Genomic DNA, 16,835 nt, shown 5'->3' on the forward strand with positions numbered 1-16,835 from the left:
GCGTTTGCACGCCCGGCGGAGGCTGCACAAAGGCCGGTCCTCTCCGAGTCAAAGCAAACTAATTTTAAAAACATCAGACATGATATTTTAAAAAAAAATCATTTGCTGAATGTTAATTTATTTGAAATGAAGACAGAAAACATTCCAAAACTTTATATAAAAAGAACAGTCTCTCACATACTAACAGTGTGCTACTGGCAAATTTCAAGTAATAAACACAACTCTGTACAGAAAATCCTTAACCACAATCTTTAAATAAGGAAACCGGTAGGAATCCCTTAGAAATGTTGTCCCTTGGAGTCACGCAGCTCCATCATTTCATTCAAGCGAGAAGAAACATGAATTTAAAGGGTACTGACACACAAGTTTCTGAATGCTGTATTTCCAAACTATAACTTAACTCTCAAATATTCACATTTTAGAACAAAGAGAACAGTAGTCAAGGTGTTTGTACAAGAACAAAACACAAGTAATAATGCCTTAACACATTTTAAAAAAAAAAAAAAAGGCTACTCCACAGCAGTGAGGCTGGTACACGAGCAATGGCTTTCCCTGCGGCAGACGTGCACCGTTCAGTGACCTGGCTGGCAGTCTCTTCCTACTCCCAGCGGTTATTCAGAGCTCTTTTATCAGCTTCTTTTCTCTGAACCATTTTGTGAAGTTATCCACTGTTTAACCACACTTGCTATTTCAGAGCAAAATAAATATCAAAGTCTCTTCTCTAAAAATATTTAGAAAACTGATTTGAAACCCATGCCATATTTTCTTTCCTATGCACCATTTCAAAATACTGACGTAAGTCTCTCCTTTGCTTTGGTTTTAAAAGAGAAGCAAGTTGGAAATATGTAAAAACCACACCTTTCCCCTCCCTCCCGATTCTTAAAGTATAATTTGTAAAAACAGTACTCTTAAACAGAGTTTCAGTTTTGATCACATTTTACCCCAAACCCCTGACAAAATAGGGACTTAACAAACCCCAACAACCCTGAAATTGTAGCAGCAATAAAGTGTCCTAACCATACAATTTTTTGGACAGGTCTAACCCAGAATAAATTGGCTAAAATTCCAGTCTTGGAAACTTTAAGGCCCACTAGCATAATCAAGACTAAGACCATAAGCGTCTATTACATAGACCGCAGTGCCAGGGCGCCAGTCAGCTGCTCAGTTTTTAGGTGCTGCTGCTGCTTCTACTCTTATCTAGTGGTTCTGGGAGTTTCAGGAAGTCAAGTTCTTCTGGCTTTTCGTGGTTTTCAAGGATGCCTCTGAGCTTCCGTTATCTTTCTGATTAGGAACAGCTTGTCACGACTCTCCTGGAAAGACAGAATAAAAAGTACGCTCTAGATTAACAAAAGTAGTACAAGTTATCTATGAACAGCTCATTTCTTTATTAGAAATAAATAGGGGCACTCACCACATTGTACTCTGATTAATGGCTCCCAGCACACTCAACTGCCTGAACAATTTTAAGCTTACAATAGTCTTGACTTCATTTATCTCATGTTAGGTCACATATTAACAGTTCTGCATTGAGCCTAGTAAAAGCATCTCACACACCTAAAAACTTAAAACCATACTTCCAAGAAGCCTAAGAACAGTGAACAAACAAAAATAAAAAGCACGCAAGGATTTTCAGAATTCCTAACTGATTTTGGAACCCTTGAAAAAGCAGTAAGGCTTTTACTCCTAAATTCCTCATTCTTCAAAAATCTCTCCCCAGCACAGTGTTTTTCTAAGGACAGGTTGTTAAATGCCATACCTAAAAGCAGCACATACCACAAATTGGTTATTTCCTAAGAAAGTGCGAAGTCTTACTAGTGAGGCTAGGTTCCGACTAGAGCAGAGTTCGACAGACCACAGTATATGAATGCCGTCACACATGGCAGCAGCTTTTGACGGCCACGAAGAAGCACGCCTGCACCGGCACCGTTCTCCAAAGGACCAGTTAGTCAGTTGCCCCACTTTGAGTACCTGTTGCAAGTGGTGCTGGGACCTGCACTCAGGAGTAAAACCAGACATGATGAAGTAGGAAGACAGAGCTGGAGGGAAGGGCAGGGAGTTGGGTGCCTGTTTGTGAGAGCGGAGAAGGAAACAGAGGTCGGCGATGTGTAAGATGGTGGAGGGGACAGGAAGCACAAGATCCAGGTTCTTGTTTGGCAGAAAAAAAACATGCAGATGGGTGGGTTTAAGCAAGACAACAGATGAAGAAGAGGGACACCGCTTCATTGCACCGCTCTCATGCACGTTGCCTGATATAACCAGATGTTGCCGCAGTTGCAGCTGACACCCAAGAAAACCAACTAGTCTGAGAAACACTATAGTGCGTCAGTTATTTTTCCTGTGTAATTTGTAAAACATTCTTCACTGCCTATGCAAACACCAAGTATCCAGAAGACTATGAAAACTGTTGTTCCTCTGCATGCCTGATTACTGACAAAACAAAGAAAACTTTAGGGGTACAGAAAACTGGGTCAAATCTTACCATAACCAGTTGTTCCCTCAGCTGCTCAACCACTCGTTTGTGTGCTCCAGCCAAGGCAATAAAATAGAACATAACGAGGCTACAAACAACAAACCAACATTATATGTTAGCATCATGCAAAACAGCGTTAGTCAGAAAAAGGCTGTTATGGGCTAGAGAAATTGTCAGTTTATGCATTTGCTTCAGATGAGGAGCTACTGGAGAAAAAAAAATTTTAAAAAAAATCAATATACAGCTGGGGTAGGTTGGGGATAGTTCTGCTCAAAAGCATCTCCTGAGATATTTGTGCTGCCAGCAGATAGGGACAGTGCTAGAGGACGTAGAGGCACAGCCACGTTCAGATGTTACGTGTTGTGTTCTGACAGCTCTCTCTAGACTGTCAGCTCCTGCCCTGCTCCAAGTGTATGCATGGGGGCTTTGCTCCTCAGAAATTAAGTTTAATGAGGTTTCACTGGAGTAACTCTTTGCTTCCATTGGGGTTTGTAACTATGGTAAGCAGCCACAGATCAGTATTGCAGCCATTCCTTATAGCACATATTCCAGATGTAATCTGTGACCCAGATTATCCACAGTGCATTAAATGAAGAAGAGCAGTAGCAAGAACTAAAATGGCACAAATGCCTATATAAATCATGTATTTTCTTTTCCAAATAATAAGTAGCAGGGTAGCAGTGGAAGTCATCGTCCACCTCTTACACAGGCTTTATGATAAAGTAAAAAAATAAAAAAAAAAAAACCAAACCGAAAAAGAGGATTTGATATTTCCTGTGTACACAGTAAAAGGTTCCGTTCAGGAGAACAGAAAACATGTGTTATGGAAGAAAGGGCTGGGTGGAGTCTGAAATAAACTGCATGGTTTCTCAAGCATAGAAGTTGTCAAAAGTATCAGGTAGCAAGGCTCCAAGATCTGAAAACAGTTGGGTTAAACTGAAATGCAAAAAAATTCCATTTAAACATAAGAAAAAAAAAATTTTACTGGAAGAGTGACCAAACACTGGAACAAGTTGCCCAGAGAAGTTGTGGTGTCTCCATCTTCGGAGATATTCAAAACCCAACTGGACACGGTTCCTGAGCACCTACTCTATTTGACCCTGCTTTGAACAGGAGGGTTGGATTAGGCGATCTATAGAGGTGACTTCCAACCTTAAAAATTCTATTATTCTATACTTATATAATTTTATCTTACAAAATGACTGCTTTGGGGCTTTTGTTTGTTTGGTTTGGTTTGGTGTTTTTTTTAAACCAAGGTTTGGGCTTTGATGCTTTTGACTGCAGATGAAAAATCTGGTCTAATAGTTTTTTGGTATCAGTTCAGTAAGGAAGGAAACGAACCATGCAGCTGCACGACTGAATCAGGTCTCCACAGTACTCACCAGATGACCATAAAAAAAGGCACTGCAAAGGCTTCTGATGCTATGCTATGAAGGACCTGCTGCAGACCTGTCGGAAACCCAAGTATTGTATCTGGAACAACTGCCCATGAAGTGTTAAAACTCCTGAATGGCCCACATGCCTTGGAGGAGGGGATACTGCCAAAGAAGCAGAACAGAAAGGAGATGCTGTATCAAAATGTAAAGATAAAATAATGCAACACAAGCCTACCATCATTTTGCTGATGGGGTAAAAATATCCTTTGTCTTTAAAACTGTAATGTTTATTTATATGAACTAAATAGTAATTTGATTTATTATACACAGTATATTTTATTCCAATTTATCATTCCAAGGTTGCGTGTCTGTTTTTAGGGAACTGACAACCTCAGAGCAAACGTCAACTTCATAGAAGTTAAATTGTCACTTACTGTGCTATGCTGATTCCCAAAGGAATAAAAGCCAAGACGAGCCCAATCAACAGTACCACCAAGAAGAAAAAATTGGAACTTGATGCTCTGACAGGCCTAGCTGCAGGTTTACGTGTGTGCATCAAACTGATCTGAAGACGGAAAGTGAGCAAGACTGTTACCAGTACATCTATATACATACGTCCAAGTATACTTTCCCCACCAACTCAATTTTCCATCCTCAAATATGCTATCAGCTACCACATAATCATCCTTCCTTTGATGTACATTCACTGAAAAGGGCTAAGATAAGAATGCTTCACATTCTGGTATAAGTCAATGTCTCCTATTTTGGGTAAGAATTTAATCCAGAGGGCCTCATACACTTGCACAGAGTCAACTGACATAGTCATTTGGTGTATGATCCATGGCACAGCCTTTAGCTTTGATCTGCCAAATCTTTAGATTGGATATTAGGAAAAATTTCTTTACTGAAAGAGTGGTCAGGCCTTGGAACAGGCTGCCCAGGGAAGTGGTGGAGTCACCAACCCTGGAAGTATTTAAAAGACGTGTCGATGAGGTGCTTAGGGACATGGTGTAGTGGGCATGGTGGTGTTGAGTTGATGGTTGGACTCGATGATCTTAGAGGTCTTTTCCAACCTTAATGATTCTATGATTCTATGATTCACTGGATTCATTCCCCCTGGTAAGAACTAAAATATCAGTAAGAATTTGTTGCACAGAAGGAGCTGTCTGGTCATAAAACAAAGCTTCTGATACGCAGAAACCACGTCTTGAACATCCAGTCCAGCTTGGATTATCCAATTTGCTTCCAAATTTTTAGCAGCTTGGCAAAATCTTGTCCAAGTTCTGAACTCTGTTGCTAGTAAACAGATTATTGCAGAGAAGTGTTATAAACTAGCTTTATTACATAAAAAGATTCTATTTTTTAAAAATCAGACAAATAATTGATGAGGTAATTATTAAAACGTTGTTTTGCTTGATTTCAAAGCAATATTCTACCTTCTCTTAAAAGCAAACAACCTACAGAAAATGGAATACCATTACCTCATTTCCAGTACACTGCATCCTTGGGTGTTTTTTTTAGGATTGATTGTTTGTTTGTTTTAAATCAACTGCATATCTACATTACAAAAGCCACAGAGATGTGCTCAATTTTATTTGTTTACCACAAACCTTTATTACCTTTTTAACATAAAAGATGATGAAGTATTTTATAGTTGCTATTGCAGGGAGAAGTGGTGAAAAGAAGGTTCCAATCCAGCAGATAGTCTGCCCATAAATGATTTCCAGGACATTGTCAGAAATTCCAAATTCTTGCAATCCACACCACTGAACTGGCTTGCAAGAGCAGTGAGTAACTAACAACCTAAAACCAAAGAACATCATTAGTTCTAAACAGAAGTTACAGAGCTTAGCTGAATTTTAACACATTTGGAACACACAGGTATTTAGCATTTAAGCATTAGACAATATAACAGAAAAATGTCTGAAGGGAAAAAAAAAAAGACTCAGCTACAAAAAACTATCAGAAATATATTTATGTTTTATTTTAAAACTGGTAATCTGGTTAGAAATATGGAGAATTAATAACAGAAAAAAGAAACAGGTTTCGTAAGTCATTTGCAAAAGTATGATCAAAAGGCAGAGATACTTACTTTCTAGGAAAATCTATAAAGAGAGTCACAGCAAGAATTATAATAAAATCAAATATCATCAGTTTATACATTTCTTGCCCAACTTCAGATTCCCAGCACTATAAAAACAAGTCAGGAAAAAATAAGATTAGGAATCTAAATAACAAGTGAAAAATACATCTGTCAATCACTAAAGCAACAAACTTCCCAGCCAGTTAACACCATAAAGTTCAAATTGTATTAACTCCCATTTCTAAAATATGTGTTTCAGAGCTTCCATGTCAAGTTTTTTGTTTGTTTGTTTTGTTGTGTTTTGTTTGGGTTTGTTGTTTTTCTGGTTTTGTTTTTTTTTTGTTTGAGGAAAGACTGTTTGTCTTATTGGAGCAAAAGGCAGTAACACAATTGTCTCCAAAACAGAGCTACCTCAAACAATCCTCTTGGTAGTCAGAAAGTCTATGCTACACAAATAGTTTAGTTTATTCTAATTCTAATCAAAGTTTTAGATAAACAAAAGATATATGTAAGAACTGTACTGGTTTGCACTAAGCAGTAAGAATCAGCACCAGGTATAACATGAACGGCAGGTCTAGGTCTGATTCTGAATACCTCTAGACAAGCAAGTTTCATGGAAAACAAATCTCTGTTCACAAGTTCAGATGATTAAAGACCAAGATAAATCTGCTTACAGGATAGAGTTCGTAATTGTATCCACAGGCCTTACACTTGTCGGTGGCACAGTAGGAGATCTGACTCCACAGCGAGAACAAGAGAACACCGATATTGGCCAAACGCACAAAGATGCACCTGGAAGAAAGGCAGAACCCCATTCCAAACCTGCCAGAAAAGAGCCATTCTAACACCCGGCTCAACTTGCACAGGAGCCCAAGGAAGGCTCGAAACACAAAAGGGTTGTACAAAGCTTTAATGGAACGACAAGCTATTTAATAAACACACTTCTTTCCTTAGTAGTAAGTTAAATTGCTTTTCACCTTCCCTGCTTTAGGCCACAATCCCTTGTTTCTTTTCTCTGCATTGTTCCTATATGAGTCATTTCAGTTGCAGATCTTGACCTCGCAATGGGCTGCGATTCTCTCAAGTACAGTTTGAGAGGCCAGGTGACAACTCTGTGTGCAGCATTTCCCTCTCACGTGGCTCCAGGCCTTCAGAGGCACTTAGCCAAACCAGAAATACAAAGCACAGGGGCTTGCAGAGTTCAGATGCTTCAACCCAGATCTTACTGCCTTAAGCTGCCAAACACCAGTTTTTCATGCTCTCACACTGAAGTATCTTTTAGCCCAAAACTTTTAACTTCTGCCTTGAGCAAAGCCGTGCTTCAGTCACTGCTGTACATACACATTTGCTCATTCAAGGAACTGCAGCACACAAAGTGGTGTGAATCCACAGCTCTGCAGCCACGAATTCTCTACTGACGGTTTATTCAGGTTGTTGAAGATGTCCAGATCACACAGCTAAATAGGACTGAGAGAAAAACTTGGACACTGAAATGACTGCACTGTACTGTCATCAAAACAGGAGACTGTTTCCAGATTTAAAATTAAAGTTTCCAACTAAACATAAGTCAAACAATACCTGCTTGGCTTCCAGTGCCCAGCCCCTCCAGCGCAGAGAGTCCAACCTCTCTGCTTCTTGATACTTCAATGTTTACAATACTTATAACACCAAGAACAAGTTGTTGAAACATCCAAGGCCACAATAAAAACATCTTTACCTCATGAGTGTCAGCCTGATTTCAAAGGCTGGTGAATAATCTTCAAATCTGATGAGAAATGAGAAGATCTGAGGAGCAATGAAGTTGGCCAATGTGATCACCATGGAAGGTAAATACTGCACTAAGAGATTAGCCTGGAAGTTCGTATTGCTGACATCCTGTACAAGAAGAGATGAGAGACTGATAATACTCAGAGAAACGTACCTTCCTGACATTGTGCTCTCTCCAGCTACCCACCAGCCTCTGCGATCCAGGATTCAGCATCTTTTACTATGCCTTCATCCTCCACCTACATTTGGAACTACAGGCCATACCCCTGCTACCTATCTCTTCAGTTTGCTGCTACACCCTTGCTTTCTCTTGCTCCCTTCACCAGTAACTCTCCCCACCTCCAGGTATGAGTATTTTAGTGCCTCCTCAAAGCTTCTGTTTGAAGAGTCTCATCTCACCAAGCCTTGTGTCTGATATGTTGTCTAACCCAGCACTACAGCTACCAGCTTCTACACCTATGCCAAAGTACAGACACTTTTCAAGTTATTTGCACCGGTGCCAAGCAGCTCCCCTGATTTTCCTACCATCTTAACAAGCTCCTCTACCTACTCATTTAGGCAAGGTCAAGATATCAACCCTTATACATAAAGCCGACAGCAAGTGAGGCCATTTTTCAAGTTGTTCAGTGTTGTGCTATCCTCTGCCTCTGCCCCCAAACAATACCTGACACAAACACTTCTTTAGTCCCCGTTTCCTGCTTCTCTCTGCAATCCTGGCAGTTTACAGAAGTTAAGAGTTAGGTCCACTACGAGCACAACTTCCCGCATACGCAGTCAGTGCCCATCACATCACCAATGAACAGAGGGAGAGAAAAAGTGCAGTCTCCATTCATGTCAGTCTAATTCAACCCTGGGGTCCTACAGAGAAGTCAATTACTGTTGTGAAACTGTTGAAACTGTTGTCTGTTCTCGTTGTTCTGCTTCTGAACCACTTTTCCCATCTGCTTGTCCTGCCAGGGGTGAACAACCTCACCCAACCTGATTCTTTCCACTACTGATGCAAGAACCTTTTCTTCTGCAAAGTGCTCCATGTTCAAAGTCTTCCTGTTTCCCCACATAGCTGTAACTCAAGCCACAATACAGATCATAATCTTTACTCTCCCCTTCCCTTGCTGTTCATTTTTGCAGTTCAGCAGTGAACCCGATGAAGAAACTGATCACAATGAAGTTTGTTTTAACCAGATCAGTTCCCTGAGCCAGTTCACTGCCCAGACACACAAGCACTTGTACTAGCAGATCACAGCAAGGTGAGAACAGTTACAGGGAAGTAAGGGCTGTTTTTCTTGTCAGCTGCATTAACTCCAAGGCAGATAACACCGGAGCCTCTATCAAAGGGAGACATCACTGAGGTTTTTTTGGACATGCTTCTTGATCCTTCTCACTCTCCTCTACTAAAAAAAATCGAGGTCTGTAGAAAGCATTTTCAGATCCCTTGCATGAAAGGTGCTATATTAAGACACTTGACTCTTTCACAATAGTTCCTCTTGCTGTAATCACCAGCCCCAATTGAATCTGTCTTAATGTCATGTCCGATACTTACATTAGAGTTTTCTTGAGAGAAGACAGTTGCTCTATAAATAGAGTAGAAACATCCTGACAAAACTGCAATGACAATTATATTTATAAATATTCTCAGAGAGTAGATGCGTAGCTTTTCTTTCATTGTCCTGTCAGCTATTTTTCGCTTCAGTCTTTCTTCCTCCAAGTCTGTCTACAAACAAAAGAAAAAGGATGTGTAATTTTCTGGTGCAGCACACAACACTTGACACCATGTTTTCTACCTCTGGGATGTGCAAATCCATAGCCTGTTCTAGGAGGGTCACTCCACCGCCTGCCCAAGCACGCTGAACTGAGAGTGCCTTTTCATTGACAGAAACAGGTCCATGCAGGACTGGAAGCCCCAGTGTGCTCAGTCTCTTCAGGCTGAGGGCCCTGTAGCCAAAGACAAGTGTCTCCTAATCCTCTTATCTCTACTGTATCAGTAACTTATCTCCTTGAGGACAAAAAGACAACTTGTCTGTTTATTGTGAGAGACTGATCTCAGATAGCTTGGTACTAAACTCTGAAATGGGTAAATCAGCAGTAACCAGTCCTCACTGCTATGACTCGAACTTCCTTCTCCTACTCTTTGTGAAGGAAAATTGGGGGACGGCACAGAGAGAAAGTAGTACAGTCTTGAGCAGCTTGCACGTAAACTTGGTAGGTTTCACCTTAGCTGATGTGAAAATACAGTATTGCCTGTGAAGGCAATTTAACCTGGGCAAACCCACAGATTACCCAGGTATTTTCTGACGACTTACTTCCATCAAACAGTAAATTAAGGGGCAAGTTTTTCTAAGGTGTGAGTTCTAGAGGCAAAAGTGTGGTAAGTGAATGAGGCTCTCGTTATATGATGAAAAAAAGATGACTGTGAACTTTACTAGAGCAGAAAGCAACCCACTGTAATTTATGAAATCTGTAATTACTGCTTTGCGGTTTGAAGTGGAAGTATCTTTTCAAAGGTAATTGTTTCACTACACAAATCTGTTTCCAGTGTACAGAGAGCAAAAAGAAGGCACTGGTTTCACCAGAAAAGCCTTTTAGACTCTCTTTTCAGGGAGTTTTATGATTTGGGAAATTTATTAGCTGCATCAGCATTTTGTATGTGCATGTATGTCAAAGACACCTAGTGAAAAACTTTCAGTATCTTCTCAACTTGTATGAAGAGTACTATCTGAATTTTATTCCTCCCCAAACTACTGCCTACCACATTGCAGACTTATAACCCAGTATACTCAAACTGATTCCCAACAGTACAGGGGTTTTGCCCACAGCTGGGATAGCTTTTCCTGTTGGATTATGTAGAAACCAACACAGGAAGCAGGACTGGAGTGTGAGGAAGAGGCAGATAAGACAAGCAGTTAACAGGCTGGCTTCAGTTCCCACTGGATGGGGGAAGGGCCGTCAACCTCAGTGCCAATCCTTCTCATATTGCACCACAATTCTAGCTACCTAGAAAGCATGCAAGAGGATGTGGGTTGCCCTGCCCCCAATATAAACTACTTCAATCCTTCTTAACCCTATTCCATTTTCTGCAGAATTATACACCTCTCTTTTTTAGCCATCTAAGCTATATGAAACCGTAATCATAGAAAAATAAAAGTTACTCACTTGAAGCTCATATTGCAAGCTGCGATGTTTTAGCTGTGCTGCATTTGGGTCTGTAATGCAGAAGTCCCAGCCTGCAAAGACTTTGTTACAGTAACTCTGAAATTGATCTTCATCATGCACCAAGTTCTGCTTAAATCCTTCCCCAGACCTAGAGAAAAATGCAACTTTACTTCATTCATGAAAAGACATATTTTATCCACAGAAAACAAAACAAAAAAACACATCTCAAGCAAACTGGCCCAACAAAGCCTAAATGACACACACAGACAGACCCACTCCACCGAGCAAACAGCCGCATTTGCTTTTGCAAGTCTCTGGGAAGCTTTCAGCGTGAGGTTCTGCAGCAATCACAGTCAGCTGAAGCCATGACTGACACAGGTTACTTCCCTCTGCACTTAGCCACAGTCATACCTTCTCACCTCATCCAGTGATTCTCTGACACTGCAAAGAGCTGGTGCGGGAAACTGAGATGGCAACCCCCCCCCAAAAAAAAAACCCAAAATAAAATCCTCCAACAACAACTACTGTATAGCTGAGGGTCTTTTATTTATAAGTATGTGTACATATGAAAAACTAATACTTCAAATTTATTTATTTTTATTTATTTCACTGGCTCAGTTTCCCAAAGACAGACAAAAGCTACTGTGGCATTGCATCCTCAAGCAAAAGATTCTCCATTTCCGTATAAAACAGTTCTAGAATGCAGCATGCTCCCTACAAGCACAAATGCAATGTAAACTGTGCAACAGGTAGCAGTAAATAAATTATACCAACATCTTTACCTTTTTATTATCCAGAGGAGACTTAATGCAAGGTAGGCAAATGTGGCCAGCAGATATGCTAGTGGCAAGTTGTACCTCAGGATACTGAGCCACGCGGCATCTATTGTGTAATAGCCATAAAACAAACTTGTGACTTCAAGGAACCCCTGCAAAAACATGAAGTTTAAATAGAATTTGTAACAGTAGCAGCAACTGCCCAGTTAAATCCAACCTGGTATTAAGCAATAATTTTGTAAATTTAAAATTACTACTGGGGCCCCCAGCAAGCCACAACAGTCTGTAGCTTCTAAATACTGCCATTGCCTCTACTAAACCGTAATGCAGACACTACGTGCCTAAAATCCCTCCCCTCTCCAATCAAAGAGCTCTATGCCAAGGACACTGAGACCCTACACAGACAGCACAATAGGCAGTGTGCTCCAGAATATGTAACATTTAGCAGCTGGGGAGGAGAGGCGCAGGCTGCAGCACGGGCCAACCAGGCCTTGTGGACGCTCAGTAAAAGTCAGTTTGAAAACTCCCCTTCTCACAGATAAAAGGATAAAGACTCGTTTTACCCCAGTGACGCATATGCCTTATCATTTTTCAAACTTATCAAAGCTTTATTTATGCAAGACACAGAAACTTAATTAAAAAAAATTCTCATTACTTACAGTGCCACTGAGCAAATCTTTGAGGTAAGTATAAAAGTAAACAAGTCCCTTATTACCACTAGGTTTATAAACTGTGCAGTGAGGTTCTGTCAAAAGAAAGGCAGGAAAAGTCACTCAAATGGTAATGCCCGTTAAACTGAAGGATCAAGTTAATTCAAACACAGCAAGTTCTTATAAAAAAAGCATTTCTTTGCCCTGGGAGGTGGAGGGGAAGCTGATGGAAAGGGGGAATCTTACAAACAACAGCAGTACATAGAGAAGATGTTTACCTATGTTCTTTGGAGGAATTTTAGCAAAGCTACTGTTGAATATCCCATATTCAGAAATTATGGTGGGAAGGGTAACAAAACTGAACATCAGGATAAAAATTATAAAATTCAGCAGAACCAGAAAACGCAGGAAGGAGAAGTAGGACTGGATGCCAGTACCAAATTTCCCTGGGAATAAAAGAAACATGTGCCAATAAAATAACGGAGGATACAGAATGAGCAGATTATCATTTCAGTTACATTGAGTTAACTGACAAAACATTACTAAAGCTAGTTTTAACTACTGCAGGCTTTTAGCAATATAACTGAAATGGAAATGCGACTTTTTAATAATTTTGTCCAATATATTCCCTTCTACCCTATATGGATTTTACATCAGCAATAATAAAGGAAGCAGGTAACTTCTTAAACACATACAGTTATATCTGAAATTATGCTTGCACAGGTAAAAATACCAATAACAGAAGCAACTTGAAAGAGGAGAAATTGACATAAGACAGTAAATACCTTCTATGCTGCGAATATCATGTCGCCAAAGCTCCAGGTAAGATGACAACTCCTTGGCTTCATTGAGGACTTTTTTCAATGATTTACTGCTGGTTCTTTTCCACTGCTTCCATCCAGATAAATATTTTATATCAGCCTGCTGACAGTCCCTAAGAATCAAGAAAACAGTTACTGAGCACAAGAAATACTTTTTCACTACATGTAACAGGGCCTAGCACAACGGAGCCTGCTTGCAGCCTTCAGAGGGATAGCACAGTGCTAAAAATGGGAGTAACATAGGCTAGCTGTCCCGATCTGTTCCTCCTGGTAACTGCAACATCAAGTTAATTCAAACATAGCAAGTCCTCTCACAGAAAATACTTGCCTCTCGGAGAAAAAAAAATATCCAATTGACAATAGCACAACACAGAAAAGACATGTAGCTGAACTTCCCAGTGGGATCTCAGGGAAGTTGCTATTAATGATTTCATATTTACAAATGGCTGGAAAAGGAAGAGAATATTCTTTCCTCAAAAATTCTGACCAGAGCATCTTCACCAAGAGGCTCTTAAAAAAATCTCTAAAATATTTAGCTTTCCTTTTTCAATGTTATAAATGCAGCTGTTCAAAATAAAATATTATTCCTTTTTTTGTAGAAAATTCACAGATCTCAAAATCAGAATGAAATGTCAAAATATGTTGTGGGAAAAAAAAGGTAAAAAAAAATAGAGAGAGAGCTAGAAAGAGGCTTAAATATTCCTTTTGGATTTTATAATTTTAACTTTTATATCACATTCCAGTACATAATAGAAAACAAGTGTTATTAAAATTATCCATTTTTCATTATTTAGTTTTTACAGTATTTTAAAAAATTCACTGGAAAAGTGCCAATTCAATGAATTTGAGAACATATTTCTTTGCCAACATGTGTGGGAGTGTAGTGTTCTGATAATAAGCTGCAAACAAACACCAAGGATGTGCCACAAACTGTCTATAATTTTTACTCACTTCCCACTTATAGATTTTCATACTATATGCATACATTTGCATTTTTTAAATTGCTGCATGGTCAGCGACAGCATCAAGGAGAATTCTGAGTGGCTCAGAGTTTGCATTTCATTTTTTCTTTTAAGGAACCTTAGAAACAGACAAAACTTCCCAGAAACATAGCTTGAAGATTGACTTGTACGCAGCAAATGCTGCTCCAGCCTCTGATGCCACTGAAGAAGGGCAGCAGCTAAGTACCCATGAAGACACTGTGCTAGAGTAGAAGACAAAGGTTTCAATTTTAAAATACTTTATACACAACCCTACTTAAGTGCGTAAGTGACTCACTGCCATGCCATGCCATGCCACTGCCATGTGTGCTTTATGTTGAAAAAGTTTCCATATACTTCTCAGCTGAAAGTAAAATCAGCATTTTGGCAGGAGGACGAATTAAACACTATATGCAACAATCAAGCAGGCAGCAGGTGACCTCACCTTTAAGTGCAAATACAGCTACTCTCAAAAGATTTAATTTTGTGGAAACTACAGGCTGCAGCATGTAGTGTTTTAAACAGACACTTTGTAGAACTATCTGGCCTGTGTTTGGTCTGCATTTTAAATAGAGGCGTGGGCTGCATATTCATCTGTGTTACAGAAGCTGAGTGTTCAGTTTTCAGGACATTTATACCAAGCACTTTGTGCTGGCAGCTGCTGCACAATACGCACAGATTACTGATCCGCTGAAGTGCCAAGAAGCCCCACCAGAATTTCTCAGTGCTAAAACATGTAAACAAACTTGGGACATCCCAACTCTGTTCCTAACATGCACCATGGCCACAGGACTGCAGTTCCTTTTTCTTGAAGAGCTGAGCTTTAGATATCCAACTTCAAATAAAAATTCAATGTATTGAGCTCTTTCCTTTACCATGACCTGGATCTTCTGCTGTTCCTTGTGTACAGGCTGTAGGGTTAAACTTAACTCCAGGGTCAGGCTGTAACTTGTTTCCCACTGCTCTTGCAAGCGAGTAACTCTTGTTCTCTGTGTAGCACCAGACATTAATTGTACTTTCACCTCTCTCCTGGTTCATAACCACAACTACCTGATTTAAAGGTGCAGCTGTTCCCCGACAATGTAAAAACACATACTGTATTCTCTCTCCTCAAAGGAGCTTTCAGCCTAGCAGTAAGACATGAGACAACAAGCAGAGGAATACAGGCGGGGCAAGGCATGCGCTTTGCAATCCCCTCCCTGCTGGGGGTTTACCACTGGAGGGGCAGGAACTGCTTACAGCTCACAGCAAAGAGCAATGTAAAAAGCGATATTGAAAAAAAAAGCAGAAATGGTCCTGCAAAGCTTCTTTTCACCTGTATTGAGCCACACCAGAGAGAGCGCAATGTATTTTGGAAGAACTGCTAAGATGACTCAAACACAGCAGCACTCATAGCAGAAGGGGGTTGCTGATGACAGATAACCCACAGTGACCCTTAAAAGCACAAAACCCTGAGGCAAAAAAAAAAGGAAGCCAAAGAGAAACGTTTTTGGCTGCTGTAGGTAATTCCCAATTTTGACTCATTTCTTCCAATTCAACCTATTCCTCCCCCCAGTCAGCTACTCCCTCACAGCACCCAAGAGCCCTCGGCCACACTCCTGCAGCTGGAGGTGCCACAGGGAGCCTGCCACATTTTGGCATGAGAACCTGGGCAACTTCTTGTCAAAACCACATGCCACAGGGAGAAACAGATACAGATGAACCCAATTCTGCTTCAGCCTTCCATCGCACCTGTGATGTGTTTAGGAAAAGGTAATTTTTTTTAAAAAAAGAAAAAAACGTGTAAAGATTAACCTTAACCTCCTCTTCTCCGCAATACTCAAGGGGTATTCTCTCGCAGGGCGAACACCCAGCTCGCCTCCCTCTTGCTCCGGCCCTCGGGCCTCGGCAGCGCGGAGCCCCGCCGAGCCCTGCGGGGCCGTCCGCCGCTCCTGGGTGCCCCCGGCGGCGGCGCGGCGCCTCAGCGCCGACTGGTAGCTGGGCAGCTCCTGCAGGAAATCCACAGGTGCGGCGGCGCGCGTCTCCTCAGGAAGAAAGACCTCTGCGAGAGAGAGGAAGCACAGGGGCTGCGGAGCGCGGCTCGCCACAACATGGCACCCGCCCGCCGCCCTGTCACGGCCGCCCCGGGACCCCACCGCGCTGAGGGAGGCGAGGCGGGGGAGGCGAGGCGGGGGCAGCGCCGCTCCCGCGCGTCCCTCCCTCCCCTCACCACCTGCCGGAGCCGCGGGCGCCCGCCGGTGGGTGCTGCCTCCCCGTCTGCGCCCCGCGGCGCTCGGTGCCTGCCTCCCCCCCGCCCTTACCGCTGCTGCCGCTGCCCAGCCACCAGCCCGGCGGCTCCGCGGCGGCCCCGCTCGTGTCTGCCTGGGGGAAGCCCGAGCCCCGCGTCCGCGCTGCCATTTCCGGGCGTAACGGAGCCGGCAGAGTTGTGGGGCGGCCGCTGCCGGAGAGCCGGGGCCGCTGGCGGGGCGGGGGCGAGGCTCCCCGCTGGGGCCGCCTTCCCCGGGGCGCCTCACCCGCAGGGGGCGCCCGCAGCCGCCCTCCCCGCAGACGGCGGCCCGCCCTCGCCCCTCAGGCAGGTCCCGCCGGGCTTCTCGGGGCGCGGCGGGGGTCGGCCCGCCGCGAGGGGAGCGGCTGAGGCGCGCGAGGCCCGCTCCCTCCTGCACCGAGCACCCAGTCTTTATTCCCGGCCTCCCTCCCTCCATGGCATCGCGTTGTGTCAAACTTGTCGGTTTAAAATAAGGGTTTAAAAGTATCGTGGAGAA

At 42.2% G+C, this 16,835-nt stretch overlaps 1 protein-coding gene across 3 annotated transcripts; it reads right to left on the reverse strand.

Moving 5' to 3' along the window:
- Positions 1 to 98: 98 nt before the first annotated feature.
- Positions 99 to 16,538, reverse strand: TMC7 (transmembrane channel like 7). Of its 3 annotated transcripts, XM_075165110.1 has the most exons (16): positions 16,374 to 16,537; positions 15,868 to 16,114; positions 13,058 to 13,206; positions 12,551 to 12,718; positions 12,282 to 12,367; positions 11,629 to 11,774; positions 10,847 to 10,994; positions 9,237 to 9,407; positions 7,647 to 7,804; positions 6,604 to 6,721; positions 5,939 to 6,036; positions 5,466 to 5,649; positions 4,281 to 4,411; positions 3,853 to 4,008; positions 2,480 to 2,558; positions 99 to 1,310 (listed from the first exon to the last, which is right to left on the reverse strand). In XM_075165110.1, exons 1-16 carry the CDS (start codon positions 16,468 to 16,470, stop codon positions 1,251 to 1,253), a joined length of 2,196 nt encoding a protein of 731 aa, XP_075021211.1. In that variant the 5' UTR covers positions 16,471 to 16,537; the 3' UTR covers positions 99 to 1,250. The 3 variants fall into 3 exon arrangements, with proteins under 3 accessions (XP_075021211.1, XP_075021209.1, XP_075021210.1); XM_075165108.1 differs by lacking the exon at positions 99 to 1,310 and having other exon boundaries at positions 2,267 to 2,558; positions 16,374 to 16,538; XM_075165109.1 differs by lacking the exon at positions 99 to 1,310 and having other exon boundaries at positions 2,267 to 2,558; positions 16,383 to 16,537.
- Between the last annotated feature and the right edge of the window lie 297 nt (positions 16,539 to 16,835).

Source organism: Calonectris borealis, chromosome 16, assembly GCF_964195595.1.
Source record: "Calonectris borealis chromosome 16, bCalBor7.hap1.2, whole genome shotgun sequence".
NCBI lineage: Eukaryota > Metazoa > Chordata > Aves > Procellariiformes > Procellariidae > Calonectris > Calonectris borealis.